Source organism: Ictalurus furcatus, chromosome 29, assembly GCF_023375685.1.
Source record: "Ictalurus furcatus strain D&B chromosome 29, Billie_1.0, whole genome shotgun sequence".
NCBI lineage: Eukaryota > Metazoa > Chordata > Actinopteri > Siluriformes > Ictaluridae > Ictalurus > Ictalurus furcatus.
The window spans coordinates 8,380,241-8,396,896 of NC_071283.1; the positions used below are offsets into that span (position 1 = coordinate 8,380,241).

General features: G+C 37.5%; 1 protein-coding gene across 1 annotated transcript in view; it reads left to right on the forward strand.

Moving 5' to 3' along the window:
* abcc2 (ATP-binding cassette, sub-family C (CFTR/MRP), member 2) overlaps window positions 1-16,656 on the forward strand; it is a 61,578-nt gene that overhangs the window by 24,819 nt on the left and 20,103 nt on the right. Inside the window, exons 14-24 of the mRNA XM_053619557.1 lie at window positions 890-974; window positions 1,695-1,761; window positions 2,594-2,720; window positions 5,508-5,684; window positions 9,573-9,740; window positions 11,066-11,246; window positions 12,541-12,688; window positions 13,051-13,153; window positions 13,726-13,948; window positions 15,908-16,062; window positions 16,402-16,557. Coding sequence (XP_053475532.1) covers window positions 890-974; window positions 1,695-1,761; window positions 2,594-2,720; window positions 5,508-5,684; window positions 9,573-9,740; window positions 11,066-11,246; window positions 12,541-12,688; window positions 13,051-13,153; window positions 13,726-13,948; window positions 15,908-16,062; window positions 16,402-16,557 — 1,590 coding nt within the window. The remainder of the gene's footprint in view (window positions 1-889; window positions 975-1,694; window positions 1,762-2,593; window positions 2,721-5,507; window positions 5,685-9,572; window positions 9,741-11,065; window positions 11,247-12,540; window positions 12,689-13,050; window positions 13,154-13,725; window positions 13,949-15,907; window positions 16,063-16,401; window positions 16,558-16,656) is intronic.

The following is a 16,656-nucleotide window of genomic DNA, read 5'->3' on the forward strand; positions in this document are numbered from 1 at the left end:
TCCTCCAGAGATATTTGTTGGGTTTTCTCTCTGAGAGTGTCTATTTATGTGTTTTTCATTTTATGTGTCATTTTTTTCGTGGGTTATATATCCTGCTTGTGGTTCAGATCCTACATACACACACACACATGCGCGCACACACACAAACACATACACGCACACACATATATATATATACCCACTCACACACTTGTGTCACTGGGGACTGAAGAGCTTGCATTCATTGATTCAACCATGAATTTTGCATCATATAGAAGAGTGCTTGAAGATAATGTGAGGCCATCTGCCCAAACGTTGAAGTTGAACTGAAAGTGGACCTTTCAACAGGATATTGATCCTAACCACACTAGTAAATCCACCAAGGAATGGGTCAAAAAGAAGAAATGGAGGATTATGGAATGGCCTAGTCAAAGCCCAGATTTGAATCCCACTGAAATGTTGTGGGATTTGAAACAGGCAGTACATGCAAGAAAACCCTCAAACATCTTGTAACTGAAAGAATATTGCATGGAAAAGTAATAAAAATATTCCAGCAAGCCTGGTGGACAATTATGCAAAACACTTACAAGAAGTTATTTCTGCTAAAGGGTGCAATGCTAGCTTCTGAGGATAAGGGTATACTTACTTTTTCCACAGACGAATATCACATCTATTGATATTTCTGTTGAATAAATGATTGAAAAAGCTAATTTTCCTTGTGGGTTTGTTAAAGTATATCAACTTTATTAATAGGCACTGTTTCAAAGATGATCAAATATTTGCTTTTCCAAATATGTCAAAAAAGCCAAAAGTTTCCATGGGGTGTACTTATTTTTTCACATGATTGTATTTATATAAAGCTATACATACTTCATGCCGTTGAAATCCCTTTTCCTTCTTTCCTTCATAGACAATTGTATCCAAAAAAAGGCTGGAGAAGTTTCTTGGTGCAGATGATTTGGACACAATGGCAGTGCAGCACAGCGACAACAAGGGTACTCAATCAAGTTCTACATACTTGGCCGCTTTCAGAGAAAGTTACATATATTTAAAGATGTACAGTATTACACCCCTTCTCGCTGTTGATTTTCAGGGCGTGCCATTTAGATGATCAAAATCACCTGCTTTTAGTTCATGTCTTTAAGGCTGCCAGATTTTTATTGATAAAAATGCAGATTAAAGAAGTTCTTCTTTTTTCATAATATTTTAATTCTTTTTAAAAGCATCTTTGCTTTACAGCATTTCTCAAGACCTTTGCACAGTACTAATATTAACTCCTGAGTATACACACTTAACTTAACTCTGAATACGGCCCAATGTCTCTGTCCTTTTATTAAACCGATTTTTATTATATGACATTGGTTACTGATTTACGAGCTCTTAATTTACCACCCTTGATTAGTTTAAAAAACATCATATAAATGTGAGAATTATTCATACATCAGGCATTTAAACGAAATATACAAAAACATATTAATTACTATTTTGCTGACATTGCTGCCCTCTGTAATGATGGTAATACATTAACGGTGAATTAATGGCGTATTAACCATTAATTAACAACATGAATGGTGTTTTTGATGCTGTGTATTTTTAATGTTAAAAATGACCAATAATAAAAAAAAAATGTTCAAAGCTAAGACTGTCATGTATTTTTCCTGTAATTGGAAGACTGCAGCTAACTGTATATGATTTTTATTTTTTTTATTGACCAGGCACAGCAGTAAATGTGAGCAACGGCACTTTTACCTGGGGGACCGATTCCAACCCAGCTCTGAAGAAGTGTGTATTTTTTTTGTTCCTAATGTCAGGCTGTGAGTCATAATAGTAGGTCATTAATTTCAGCAGACTTTGATTTCTGCTTGAAGCTTTAGCTTTAGTTTCTGATATAAGGAAAATCTGCTACAAACCAAAGCAGAATGGAAGACTTAACCTGTGCTGAGATGACAGGCGAGATGATTAATAATAACAATAACATGCTTACTAATAAAGACATTTACTGACTAAATGTCTGCAGGGATACTGTATAACTGAATGCTCAATATATACTAAGCAAAGCCTTTATTTTTTCTCTTATTTAGCAAATGTTTCATGCCTTCTACTTACATCACATACAGGCACATATTATGGAATAATGCATTTGCATGTAAAATCACATGTAAATTAAAATGTCAGCAATTACTTATCAATTGTTGGCCTAATTACAGCCCTGCAATTATGTTTGTTCAATCAAGTCTGCCAGTGTTGACATGTGTGCGTGAGTATGTACTTTAACTGCTCAGCTGAGTCATAGTGGAAAATCAGTACACCATTAAGATTCAGTCAGTACAGTCTTTTGTGCTCAAATGTAACATATATACCTTTTACCTTTCAAAGACAACTCATGAACTTACATGTGTGATTGCAAATATTTGTATTTCCAAAAATGATTTTTCTATTGGTGTCTGCTGGTGTAAATGGGATTTCCTGTCTTTAATTTCGAGGGCAATGTGAATGAAGGTTTGGCCTGTTGACAGTTCAGTCAAAGTAATTGAAATGAAATAATGACAATATGACAGTGATGTACTGTAGGTAGCGTTGCATTTAAAACCATATCTCTGTGTTTTTTCCTCAGTGTGTCTCTGGATATTAAACCAGGTTGCCTTGTGGCTGTGGTGGGAGCAGTGGGTTCGGGCAAATCCTCTCTGATCTCAGCTCTGCTCGGGGAAATGCGCAACCTCTCTGGCTCAGTCCACATCAAGGTAGTGAGGCAGATCAATGGCTGCTATTTGTGCACTACTCTGCTTCCACCCAGCATGGAGATCTGTTGAAACCACAGGCACCTTAATCTTTTGCATTTGCCTTGAGCACACATGCCTCAATGTGCAGGGCTTCATAAATGTTAGAAGCCAATTAGCAGTGGAAATCACTAGAGATTCTTTTCAAGCTGATGTACGGGACAATGGTAGCTTAATGGTTAAGACGTTAGATTACTACTCAGAAAATCGTGAGTTCAAATCCCAGCGCTGTCACTGGATAAGGGCGTCTGCCAAATGCCATAAAATGTAAATGTACTATTAAAATTAATTTCAGCTCAGGAATGCAGTTTATAATGATCAGTGTTTCTGAATCTTGGTCCTGGAGTACTACAGCCTAGTGCTTTCCTTAATCTAGCCCAGCCACTTCAACCTAATTTCGGCTTGGTTAACAAACAAAAAAAAATCAATATGTTTTGGCAGACAAAAAACATCAATATGTACAGGGCAGTGGTACGGTATGACCAGGATTGATAAACACTGATATAGATCATTTGAGTCTATTCTTCTGTAAGTGCCAGTGCCAATATATAAGCTGAATTTAAGTTGATGTGTTGTTTTCAATAACACTCTGCTTTAGAGTGATGTTTATAGGGCTACATGAGATCTGCACAATCCCTCTATGACAACTGACCTAAGCCTACTGTATATTAACACGTATAGGCTAAAGGCTTAATCAAATAGGTTTCACCTGTCATGAAGACTGCTTTCATCAGTTTTGATCAACATAGCACCTGAGTCACATGACACAGTATGTTGTTTTGGACTCCTTTCCATGCTGACTTATTGTACAAATTTATGAAAATTGAATTTGTAGCTCAGTACACTTCTCATATCACAGAATCACATAATGGTAATGATTTGCCATGAAACACATCAAAAGCAAACTAGCTAATTTACAGACAGTCAGATCAGTATTTCTGCTTGTAAGATTTTCATGATTACTAATAACAATGCCATGACACCATAATGACAAAGTGGTGTATACTTTCTTTTTTTGCCATTAAGTAAAGAGAGTCTAACTTTACCATTGACAAACCAAAAATGTTAGTCCAAGTCATTGTAGCAGCCTAACAACTGTCCTTCACCCTATGCTCTGTAATGTAGTAATGAGGTGACCACAAGCTGAATTATTTTTTTAAATGAACACAGAAATTCATAGATGTCACATCAGCTCATTTCCCTCTTACTCCTTATCATCATTCACAAGGCATCTGGGTCTCAAGGCAAATAAAGAGAGAGCTTTTTGAATTTTAAAATTCAACAGATGTCTTACCTTTAAAAAACACAGAAATCCATGGGCATCACATCAGTTCATCTCCCTCTTATTTTTATTAAAACACTAGATCACATTAAATACTTTTGATCCCAATGGCTAATTACACATGTAATGGATGCACAATAGTTTTAACCAGAGAAATTACGTTCACTTAACTAAGAACGTAAATGTTGATAAAAAAGTGATAAAAATACTGATAAACTGATATTAATATGCTAAATATGCAAGCTTACATGCTAGCATGAGTCTTTATATTTACAGCAGCATTTCTTAGGTGCATGTCTACAATGTCCAGGTGAGATTATCTACTGAAACAAGAGTAAAAGTTACCATCAACTGTTTTTGGGGAAGATCAATCATGTGGGACCAACAGCATAAATCTATCACAAAAGCAGAATCTGTACTATTTTCAAAAAACAGCTAAAAACCCACCTCTTCCGTGAGCACTTAACTAACCCCTAAAATGCCAATCCCCACATTATTTATAAATAAATAAATAAATAAATAAATAAACCTTACACTGGCTCTTACATTTCTACTCTGCGTACTTTGCTTATCTAGAACTCAATTATAAATCCTGCATGGTAGCACTACTTGTATTGTTCTCCGCTTGATGTATCGCTTTGCTTGTATTTCCTCATTTATAAGACGCTTTGGATAAAAGTGTCTGCTAAATTTATAAATGTAAATGTATTGTAAATGTAAAGTGAGTCACAAATGCAGAAGCTCTAGGTTACATATTACATGATTAACAAAAAAATTACACTGCATTGATAATATTCCACTTTTAAGTGTTTAAAAGGGAGAGCTGATGCATGTCTTATTAGGACTCACAATGAGTCTGTTCCTTGAGGCAAAAAAGCACAGACAAATGTACACCCTGAGGTGTCTCACTAATTAATGCCACGACAGAAACCATAGGTATGCCATACTACTAACTATGTATATTAAATACATTTTGGGGAAAATCACACAGATAAAACAATTACACCCCCCCCCCCAAACCCAAACAATTGTGATGACATAATTGCAAAACAAAAGACACTTTTTTTCTGGCTACATCATCAAAGTGAAGTTTGGGGTATTTTTTATGACCATAAATTGTTTTGGCTTTAATGTTTACATGTCACATTATTATCATTAATTGTTATAACTTTCTGAAATATGTCAACCTGGAAAGGTCACAAAACAATCTTCCAAAAAACAATGTCATTTCACTCAGATCTAACATCAACTTGATGTCAGAATTGATAAATAGCCTTTATGATAACTAACACAAGAGAATAGGCCTTTAGAAATATGTAGGTAGGTTTGCCAATTGACAGAAAGAGCTAAATTAGACATCTAGCTATTGGAATGCAATCCTTAAATAAAGTGCTTCTTTGTTTTCTCTACTCTCATTTTTCTCTCCTCTCCTATCCTCCCCCGGCCTGTTCAACTTTCACTTCACTCAGGGATCTGTAGCGTATGTGCCGCAGCAGGCCTGGATTCAGAACGCTACTGTAAAGGATAACATCTTGTTTGGCTCAGATGAGGATGAGCAGAAGTTCCAGAGTGTAGTGGAAGCCTGTGCATTACAGCCAGACCTGGAATTACTTCCTGGTGGAGCTCAGACTGAAATCGGCGAGAAAGTAATGAAAAGTCTTTTGCTATGCTGATCAGTCGGAAGCTGTTGATTAATTTTCTATAACAGTAGCTCTATATAGTAACACCTCATTCAAAGAGACATGTATGGTGATTGATTTACATAATCTATGGCTAATAATAAACAGATACAGTAAAAATGTTGAATAATGGTGATATAGTGAAATTTTCTGTAAGGAGAGTTTTATGGAACCTTTACGTAAGGAGTGTCAGGTGTCAGCGTTTTGTAATGGTCAGTACATTTCTGCCATGAAAACAAAACCGGTCAGGACAGAGGAGTTTGTACTTTCTGCTTTCTCAGTAACATGACGAACAACATTATTTTCTGTTTTAGTAACTTCCAGAGAGAGGAAAAGGTTCCACAACATAAAATGTAACTGTAAAAGGTTAAAAAGCACATATTGTTCATTAATAATTGAAAAATTGTAATCAATGGCAAATTGCCGGGATGTGATGTTATAGGATAATAATCCAGTTCGTGGTAACACAAGTGGTAGCAGTAACTTGACTTTGCATCAGGCCGTATCATACCCGTGTCATGTTTTATTCCTTACATATATGGAACATACATGAGTGACGGTATAGACAGGTTTGAAATCCTTAGTCATTAATAGTTTACACATCTGTCACAACTGAGTTATTTTCTGCATGAATGTATCTTATTATAGTGTATTGTATGTAAATATATTGTGTGACATCTCATAAGCTGCTGTTGTGTTAAATATGTGCATATAATTCTTGATACTGTCTGATACTGAATTTCAAATCACACAGTAAGAGTATGAAAGGGTATAATGTAAGTCTGAAAGGGTTGAACCTTTTAAACCAAACAACGAGACTAGTTAGACTTTTTACACTTCCGTCTCAAGGAATCGGATCGTAAGTGATCACTGCGATACATTGTGCATTGTGACATTACATTTAATGTGGACATATGTGTAACTAACTAGTGATGTGTCATTTATGAATGAGTCAACTCTGTGAAACCTGGCAGCCTGACTTGTATAGCTAAAGAGCCGCAGCAAGTCCATCTGCTGAAAATGTATCAGTATTCTGTATTCATGACTCTCTAATGGTCATAGTCACACATGTCCTCTGTGATGTTCACCATTAATGAGACATTGCCAGTCACGTTAACAAATGCCATCAAAATGCAGTGACAGAAAAATCTCTGGAATTCATGCAGAGGCAGGACTTTCCAGATTGTATATAGAACCAACAAATATGTAAATCACCAGACATGAGCCTGAAACCCTTCTGTTCTTGTGCTCGAGAAACACAAACTATATAGGCAAGCTACAATACAGGAACACTGTTATCACTATACTATATATGGAACCGTTTTAAAGGGTTCTAGGTATAGGCTATACAGTATGTCACAAAAGTGAGTACACCCCTCACATTTTTGTAAATATTTGATTATATCTTTTCATGTGACAACACTGAAGAAATGACACTTTGCTACAATGTAAAGTAGTGAGTGTACAGCTTGTGTAACAGTGTAAATTTACTGTCCCCTCAAAATAACTCAACACACAGCCATTAATGTCTAAACCACTGGCAACAAAAGTGAGTACACCCCTAAGTAAAAATGTCCAAATTGGGCCCAAACTGTCACTATTTTGTGTGGCCACCATTATTTTCCAGCACTGCCTTAACTCTCTTGGGCATGGAGTTCACCAGAGCTTCACAGGTTGCCACTGGAGTCCTCTTCCACCTCTCCATGATGACATCACGGAGCTGTTGGACGTTAGAGACCTTGTGCTCCTCCACCATCCGTTTGAGGATGCCCCACAGATGCTCAATAGGGTTTAGGCCTGGAGACATGCTTGGCCAGTCCATCACCTTCACCCTCAGCTTCTTTAGCAAGGCAGTGGTCGTCTTGGAGGTGTGTTTGGGGTCGTTATCATGCTGGAATAATGCATACTGATCATGCTCTGCTTCAGTATGTCACAGTTCATGTTGGGATTCATGGTTCCCTCAATGAATAGCCGTATGAGTGCTGCCAGTATTGCTGCAGAGGTTGAAGGGGTGGGGGGTCAGCCTGTCAGTGCTCAGACCATACGCCGCACACTGCATCAAATTGGTCTGCATGGCTGTTGTCCCAGAAGGAAGCCTCTTCTAAAGATGATGCACAAGAAAGCTGGCATACAGTTTGCTGAAGACAAGCAGACTAAGGACATGGATTATGAGACCAAGATAATCTTATTTGGTTCAGATGGTGACAAGTGTGTTTGGCGGCAACCAGGTGAGGAGTACAAAGACAAGTGTGTCTTGCCTACAGTCAAGCATGGTGGTGGGAGTGTCATGGTCTGGGGCTGCATGAATGCTGCCGGCACTGAGGAGCTACAGTTCATTGAGGGAACCATGAATGCCAACATGTACTGTGACATACTGAAGCAGAGCATGATCCCCTCCCTTCGGTGACTTGGCCGCAGGCCAGTATTCCAGCATGATAACAACCCCAAACACACCTCCAAGACGACCACTGCCTTGCTAAAGAAGCTGAGGGTGAAGGTGATGGTCTAAACCCTATTGAGCATCTGTGGGGCATTCTCAAATGGAAGGTGGAGGCGCACAAGGTCTCTAACATCCACCGACTCCGTGATGTCGTCATGGAGGAGTGGAAGAGGACTCCAGTGGCAACCTGTGAAGCTCTGGTGAACTCCATGCCCAAGAGGGTTAAGGCAGTGCTGGAAAATAATGGTGGCCACACAAAATATTGACACTTTGGGCCCAATTTGGACATTTTCACTTAGGGGTGTACTCACTTTTGTTGCCAGCGGTTTAGACATTAATGGCTGTGTGTTGAGTTATTTTGAGGGGACAGCAAATGTACACTGTTACACAAACTGTACACTCACTACTTTACATTGTAGCAAAGTGTCATTTCTTCAGTGGTTTCACATGAAAAGTTATAATCAAATATTTACAAAAATGTGAGGGGTGTACTCACTTTTGTGAGATACTGTATATAGGCTAAATATGATATCTATGCAGTAGAGTCATACAAAACAAATAAACTAGAGCATAAATGTGTTTACTGCAGTGAGTCTGTAACCTGAACACTGACAGCACTCAGCAAATTAAGATTTGTCTGCAACTCAGATTTTACTTAATTTTTTACTTACTCTCTGTTTGTGTGATTAATGAATAAAGGGCATGAAATGTTTAGCTGAGAAAAATGCCATGTAGTCTGCCACTGATATCACATTCAAATTACTGACCAATCTGAAGGTCATTTTAATCAGGAAATGGCATGTTAAAGCTAAATATAGACTTTTTTTGAGCTTTAATATTAGGCTAGTCATGTTGGGGCTGTTTTTTTTTTTTTTTAAAGTGCATGTTGCTTGTGTCAAATTTGCCAAATCTATCTCACTCAAAACACATATACCAGGGGCTCTAGAGTACATTTCTTTGTAAACAACCATGCAGTCGTCTCTCCCAACTTTAGCTCCCTGTTTGGCAACACTGCTGTGTGTGATGTGCTTGCCATGTTTCCTGTTAAAGTCCATCAGCTTCCTGATCCAGCCGTGTGAATGATTTCAATACGTTCTTCTTTCATCAGGCATTCTTAAAGGGTATCTCAAAAATATATATTCAATATAAACTAAGTAGGAACACATTTTGGAAGGCATTTTGCTATAAAGTGTTAATCCCCTGTATGGAGACTTTTGGGACACCCTGTGGAGGGGGTTTTAAACTGTTAAAATATCTATATATGTCAATTGTGTGTTCTGCATTTGAATATTTGTAGCTCAGTTTGAGATTGCAATCAAATGAATCCCACTAATTGGTCCGAAATGAATTAGCCCCAAATTAGATTGTGCTCTAGGTGGTTCTTGACAATCAATTAATACACTGTACACCCTCAGGGCATCAATCTGAGTGGAGGGCAGAAACAGCGAGTGAGTCTGGCTCGAGCGGCCTACAGCTCTGCGGATGTGTTCCTGTTGGATGACCCACTCTCTGCTGTTGATGCTCATGTGGGGAAACATCTGTTTGAGAGGGTGATTGGACCCAATGGACTGCTTAAAGATAAGGTACTTGAATTAACGGGCGGTTGTGGCTCAGGTGGTAGAGCGGGTTGTCCACTAATCGTAGGGTTGTAGGTTCGACTCCTGGCCACATGACTCCACATGCCGAAGTGTCCTTGGGCAAGACACTGAACCCCAAGTTGCTCCCAATGGCAAGTTAGCGCCTTGCATGGCAGCTCTGCTACCATTGGTGTGTGAGTGTGTGTGTGTGAATGGGTGAATGAGACACAATGCAAAGCCCTTTGGATAAAAGCGCTATATAAGTGCGTCATTTACCATTTACTTCCGTCATTGGAGATTTGCTGAGTGTACTGCCACAGCTAAATAGGTGACTGAAAACTATACCTTTTAGCTGAATGATTTAGTTTTGCACTATAAGAGCTTTGTACCAACTTTGATCCAGCAACATGCTTAGCTACTGGGTTGAATGAGTAGCTGAAAAGATAGACGCTTTATGCAAATTATTGTGTTATTTGATACAATTAATATATCCTTGAAGTCTTTTGTTGTTGAAAAATGGTATTTGGACACTTGACCAATCACACCCATGTGCTTGTTAAACATCCCATTTCAGATTTGGCCCTGCTTTGCTGTTATAATAGCCTTCACTCTTCAGCTAGATTTTGGGGCGTGGATGTGGAGATTTGTGCTCATTCAGCCATTTGAGCATTAGTGAGGTCAGGCAGGGATGTTTGGTGAGGAGGCCTGGTGCGCAGTCACTATTCTGATTCATCCCAAAGGTGTTCAGTGGGGTTGAGGTCAAGGCTCTGTGCAGGACACTCAAATTCTTCTTCATTAAGCTTGGCAAACCTTGTCTTTATGGAGCTTGCTTTGTGCATAGAGGCAATGTGATCCTGGAACAGGTTTGGGCCTCTTAGTTCCAGTGAAGGGAAATTGTAATGCTACAGCATGCAAAAACACAATTGTGTGCTTCCAAGTTTGTGTCAACTGTTTTGGGAAGATCCACATATGGGTGTGATGGTCAGGTCAGGTGTCCAAATACCTTTGGCCATATAGTGTGTGTGTATGTGTGTGTGTGTGTGTGTGTGTGTGTGTGTGTGTGTGTAAGGTTAGGGTTAGGTAACAGTAAGTATAACATATATAACAAATAACATATGAATGCTAGTAGTTCCTATTTCATCTGAACATATAAGGCTTATTACATATCTTAATTTTGGTAAGAGTTATAACCAACAGAAAGGTTTGTAGTATGAGTGATTTGAAGATTTCTACATATTGGTCTTGTACAGGAGATGTTTCTGTTCAGACTATTTATTCTATTTATTCTATAAAAATGTTATTCTGACACTTTTCTTTGCTTTGTTTTTCAGACTCGTATCCTGGTAACTCATGGGATCAGCTTTCTGCGACATGTTGATGAAATAGTTGTCTTAGTGGATGGCGTTGTGTCAGAAGTTGGGTCGTTCGACAGTTTGCGTGCCAGCAAGGGAGCTTTCTCTGAGTTCTTGGACACATATTCTAAAGAGGAGAACAAATCTAGTGCACAAAAGGGTAAGCTCTTCTATGGATTAGTGTGGCAAACAAACATCCAATTAAATTAAAGTGTAATTTCACCCAGAGTTGGACTCCTACACGCCTATAGGTCCACCTAAACACATTTCATGACATTTTATACCAAGGTTGGAATAATCGGTAGCCCGGGCACCTGGCAAATGTAGGTTTCATGTCGAAGCTATAATTTTGTTATTAGTAGTTGGCTGGTGGACAAGTCGGTTCACAGAAGAAAAAAAAAACCCTACATCATGTCGACTTTTGCAACACAAAATATTTAATTTTCTATGAATATTTAAACATAACACGCTTCACGGTGGTATGACACACCTCAATGCCGTAACTGTAGGGCATGCTACACTTTCTGAGTCACCTGCTGCGCTACACAAATAGGCTAAAATGCTATCTAGTTGTAAGTAAAACAGCTTTTGCTTGGCAAATTAACTAGCATACAAGGATGCAGGAAAATCATTTTGGTGTGAGAGTGGTTAGCAGAAAGCATTCATATACTGTAACCCTCCTGCGAAATGCAGTCACTTTGCAATTAAACATGTAAAGAAAAAATAGATGCTAGGCAGGCATGAATAATGCCTTGTGTATAACAATAATACTGTGTGATGCTAGGAAACTCAGAAATGAAATATTGGTTGACTTTTTGTTGGGTGCACAAACATGATGAGCTGCATCTGAAACTTCTTTTAGAAGAAGATGAGGACTAAGGCAACATAAAGACTTTCTCATATGTGTTTGTTTTCCTAATGCACTTAACTGTAAGTCACTTTGGATAAAAGCGTCTGCTAAATTAATAAATGTAAATGTAAATGTAACTGGCTAACTAGCTTACCATATATTATTACATTCAATTAGCTACCATTTCTTAGCTTAGCAAATTAGGTTTCTGGGCAAACTGGGCAGCCCATTGGAGCTTATACATTTCTGGTGGGCTACTTTAATGATTTTTCTTTATTATTTGTCCACACCTGTATACCCTGTGCACAAACAATCCTATTAAAACAATGTGGTGATAATGCAGGTAGAAAGTACATAGGAATTTATATATATTTAATAAATCCATAACTTGTCCTAGATTTTCTGGGGGTACAGCTTTCCTAATACATTTATGAGGTATTTAATCTCCAAACAAGAATTATTATTTGATGTCTTCTTCCATTCAGAACCATTCAAGGACAAGATGGTTGAATTGTCCCTTTAAAGAAATTCCAGGAAGTCCTTGAGTTTATTTCTGTTTGGTTCCACTTGATGATACTTCATTGATTTTTATTCATTTTCTTAGAATCAGCTTCAGATATTGAGGAGGTTGAAATTGTTCCTGAGAGTCACGAGCCACAACCTGACAGTCCTGCTGAGGATGTAGTCGCTGTCATGTTGAAGAGAGAAAACAGCTTACGTCACAGCCAGCGTCATACAATGCGCAATGGCAGGTTTGTTTAGACTCCACATGCTAGTCTACTAGTCACTAGTCACATCTGAGTGTAAAATATAGAGAAATACAGCAACCTTCTATTTGTCAAACAAAAACAGATGCTAAACGCTTGGGGTAGGTTACCAAGCAACAGGTTTTGGCATTTACAGTCCTTCTCCTCCCAACACGCACTACTTAAAAGTGTCTAACAGTGCTTTCACTCAGATACTCTCATTTCAACATACTGCGAATTCCTCACACTTAATATGAACTTCACATGCGTCTCTCTCAGTGGAACATTCTATGAATAATCTGTGGACCAGCAGCAAACCAGTGCATAATGTTTGTTATCATGTAATAAATTGTGTCCCCTTCAATTAGCCTAAAAGTAAGAAGGAACAGTTCAGCTAGACCTACAAAAGCTGCAGAAGAGTCCAAGAAGGGGCAGAGGCTGATTGAAAAGGAAACAATGGAGACTGGAAAGGTATGTAAAAATCTAAATGTCCCAAAAATTAACCTTAATTTTGTTTCTAAGAAAACTCGTAAAGCTCTGGACTGGGCTTGTTCATGAAGTCAAATCTCAGGTATGATTCGATATGTAAGTAACTGGGACGTTGTGCAGTTTCTGATGTTTAAGTTTTGTCCTCCAGTGCAAATATTTTGATATAAAAATAATTACTATGATGTTAAACTGCAGACTGTGATATTAACATGTACAGTATAGTAAAATTAGAAATATTGAAATCGCTGCATTATACTATGGAATCTTTCAGTTGGTCAAATTTAAGCCTTGAAATAAGCAGTGACTAGCAATCACTTTCCACATATATATGTAAAAAAACAAATAGACAAAATTACCTCAGATCTAACATTCTGAATCTTCTTTTTTATTTGTAAAGTATGACAATAAGGTTTAAACAGGAATTTAATGTGCTGGAGTGCAGAGACAAAACACTCAGAACAAAATAACTGCACTTTTTATTTGGGCAATGGGTTTAACAAAACAATTTTTGCTCCAACTAATCTCCTACTTCTCCTACTTCTTTGTCCCACCAGGTCAAATTCTCTGTTTATCTGCAATACCTGAGATCTGTTGGCTGGGGCTTCACCACCATGTTCATTACAGTTTACTTCATCCAAAATATAGCCTTCCTAGGTCAGAACCTATGGCTCAGTGAGTGGACGAATGATGCTATCAAGTATCCCAATGGAAGCAGCTACCCTGCGCATATTAGGGATATGCGAATTGGGGTCTTTGGAGCACTTGGAGTGGCACAAGGTATCTACACATTCATCAAAAACATTTCTTGAAAATAAAACATGTGTATTAGTCATGTAAGGATACATAATTTATAATCTACATCTATGTAGGTACAAATTGGATGCATACTATTTTTTTTCCCCCCTTACATTCATCCATACAGGGTCACGGTGGTTTAAATTACTTAAATTACACTACAGTTTGCATATATTTTGGGAAATAGACCAGACCACGAACATATTAGACATGTTGGAAGCAAACTCACTAACACTGAGTGATAATGTCAAAATCAGAATAAATGTGTGTTTAAGAAAAGCTTAGTAGCTTCACTGTCAGAGGCAGGAGCAAGACTTCACAAAGATCAGGAGGAATGACAGGGTTATTTATAGGTACAGTGAGTGCTTAAGCAAAAGTCTGGAGAATGGTGATCATGTAAGCAGTCATGTGACCTCTTGTACAGATTGTTGGTTAGCTGAGGACTCTGGGAAGTATAGTTCATGGATTCAGTGGTGACAGGTGCTACCAGAGACATGAGATACATACGAATAATATTTGTGATTTCATTTTAAGAGATTTTAGACACCTTAGTAAGTAAGTCCAAATCTACTATTTTAAGTAAAACACAAATGAATGAATTTTCACTTTTACAATGTTTCTCGTGATAGAATTGACACAGCAATACTGAAAACAGGAAATGACCTATGGAATCTATATTTGTGCAAGCATAATATGCTAGTTTACTCTGGCCTGTTGCAATGTTGGTTGGGCACAAGCATATTTTTGTGGTCATAAAATAATGTGCTGTGCTGGCTTTTAGTGGAACAAAGCTAAATGGTTTAACATTTAAAATATTGAAATTAAATATACTGTATATGACAGAAAAAACATAAAAGGTACTCTAGGTTCTGTCAGACCACAAAATTAATACAAAATTAATATATAGTCTAATTGTATGAGATTACAAAAAATGTGCTGCACTACAGACATGCAGTCCTTAAAGAGAAGGAGAGCAATTGGTATGCTATTTTAGAAATATATATATATATATATATATATATATATATATATATATATATATATATATATATATATATATATATATATATATATATAAACAGTTGTGATGTCCTTGGTGATTTTTGTGATAATTTGTTGTCTGATTCTCTATTTTTGTTATTACATAGAAGCATTGCTAGTGCAGGTGAATGAGTTTAATAGGAGAAAGACTTTTAACAATTTCAACCTATTAAATTATTTCATTATAAAGGGTAGTATGCAAGCTATTCAAGGTGGATTGTTCCATTAACTACACCTCTTAATAATGTAGTAATTCAAACCCAACCTCTGCACTGGTGGTCACCAAGATACCAAAATCATACACCAATCTTAGTCCTTATTTTTGATCATGTGTTATGATTGAATTATGTTTTGTTCATGAAGGGTTCAGACTTTTTAAACAAATCAGTAAGGTGAATGAATCAGTATTGATCCCTACAATGCCCTTTTGCTTCAAGATTATTATATGTATGTCGTATTTGCAATCACATGTGTGCCAAACCTGATCTGCAGCACTTGAGTCAGTAAATCCTTGACCATTATGGAGATTTGCTCCTCTGTTGTTCAGCAGATTAAGTGTTTGAGTGAGTGAAGCCAAAAATAAAGCTCTTGAGTGGTAAAGGGCTCTTATGTTAAGACAATTCTTTGTTGGTCTACTGGAGAACAGAAAGAAGTTTTGTATAGTGTACCAATGAATGGCATTAATTGTATGAGTAGAAATTAAAGTAACATTTAACTTAAGCCTTTTTAATTTAATAATTAAAAACTCAACAAGCAAAAACTCAACAAGCAAAAAATCAAAGAGAAAAATGTTTTGAGTTATGAAATTTGGCTCTGTAAACTAAAGAAGAAGTTAAGAATCTAGCTGTACTTGTTGATTTGACATCAAATCAAAGTGTGATTTTTTTTAATCCATGGCAGGCATTTTGGTGTTTCTGGGCACTTTGCTCCTGGCTGATGGAGCAATACGTGCCTCCAGAATTTTACACACTCAATTACTGACCAACATCCTCAGAGCACCCATGCTGTTCTTCGATACCACGCCATCAGGAAGGGTGGTCAACCGCTTTGCAAAAGTGAGTCTGAAACTACAATATGGCCAAAAAGTCCACCACAAGAACTGTTTTTATTAAATTGTAATTCAAAGCCTTCCCAGAAGAGTGGAGGTTATTATAAAAGCAAAGGTGGGACTAAATCTGGAATGGGATGTTTAAAACATTTTTGGCCATACACTATAAATACCAACAGAAGTTTTAAATGCATACTTCAGAAGTTACCTGGCTAACCTTGGCCAGCAGCATATAATTAATAACTAGATGGCAACAACATCAACCAGTTTTTCAATCCTTTGCCTCTAAGGTGATACTCGTATATGAAGCACATGGAGTATATAAGCATGTTTTGCTCTCATTTAGGACATGCTTACAGTGGACGAGATGATCCCCATGTCTTTCCGTTCTTGGATCCTCTGTCTGTTTGGCGTCCTTGGCACCTTATTTGTCATCTGTCTTGCCACTCCAATTTTCACAGCAGTCATTGTACCTCTTGCTGTGGTCTATTTCTTTGTGCAGGTAATATAATAACCTATTTACAATAGAGTCCAAATTTGACAATGTTTCTAGTGTATGCCAAATAGACTTGACATTTAGCAAGGTTGATTTTGGTAACAC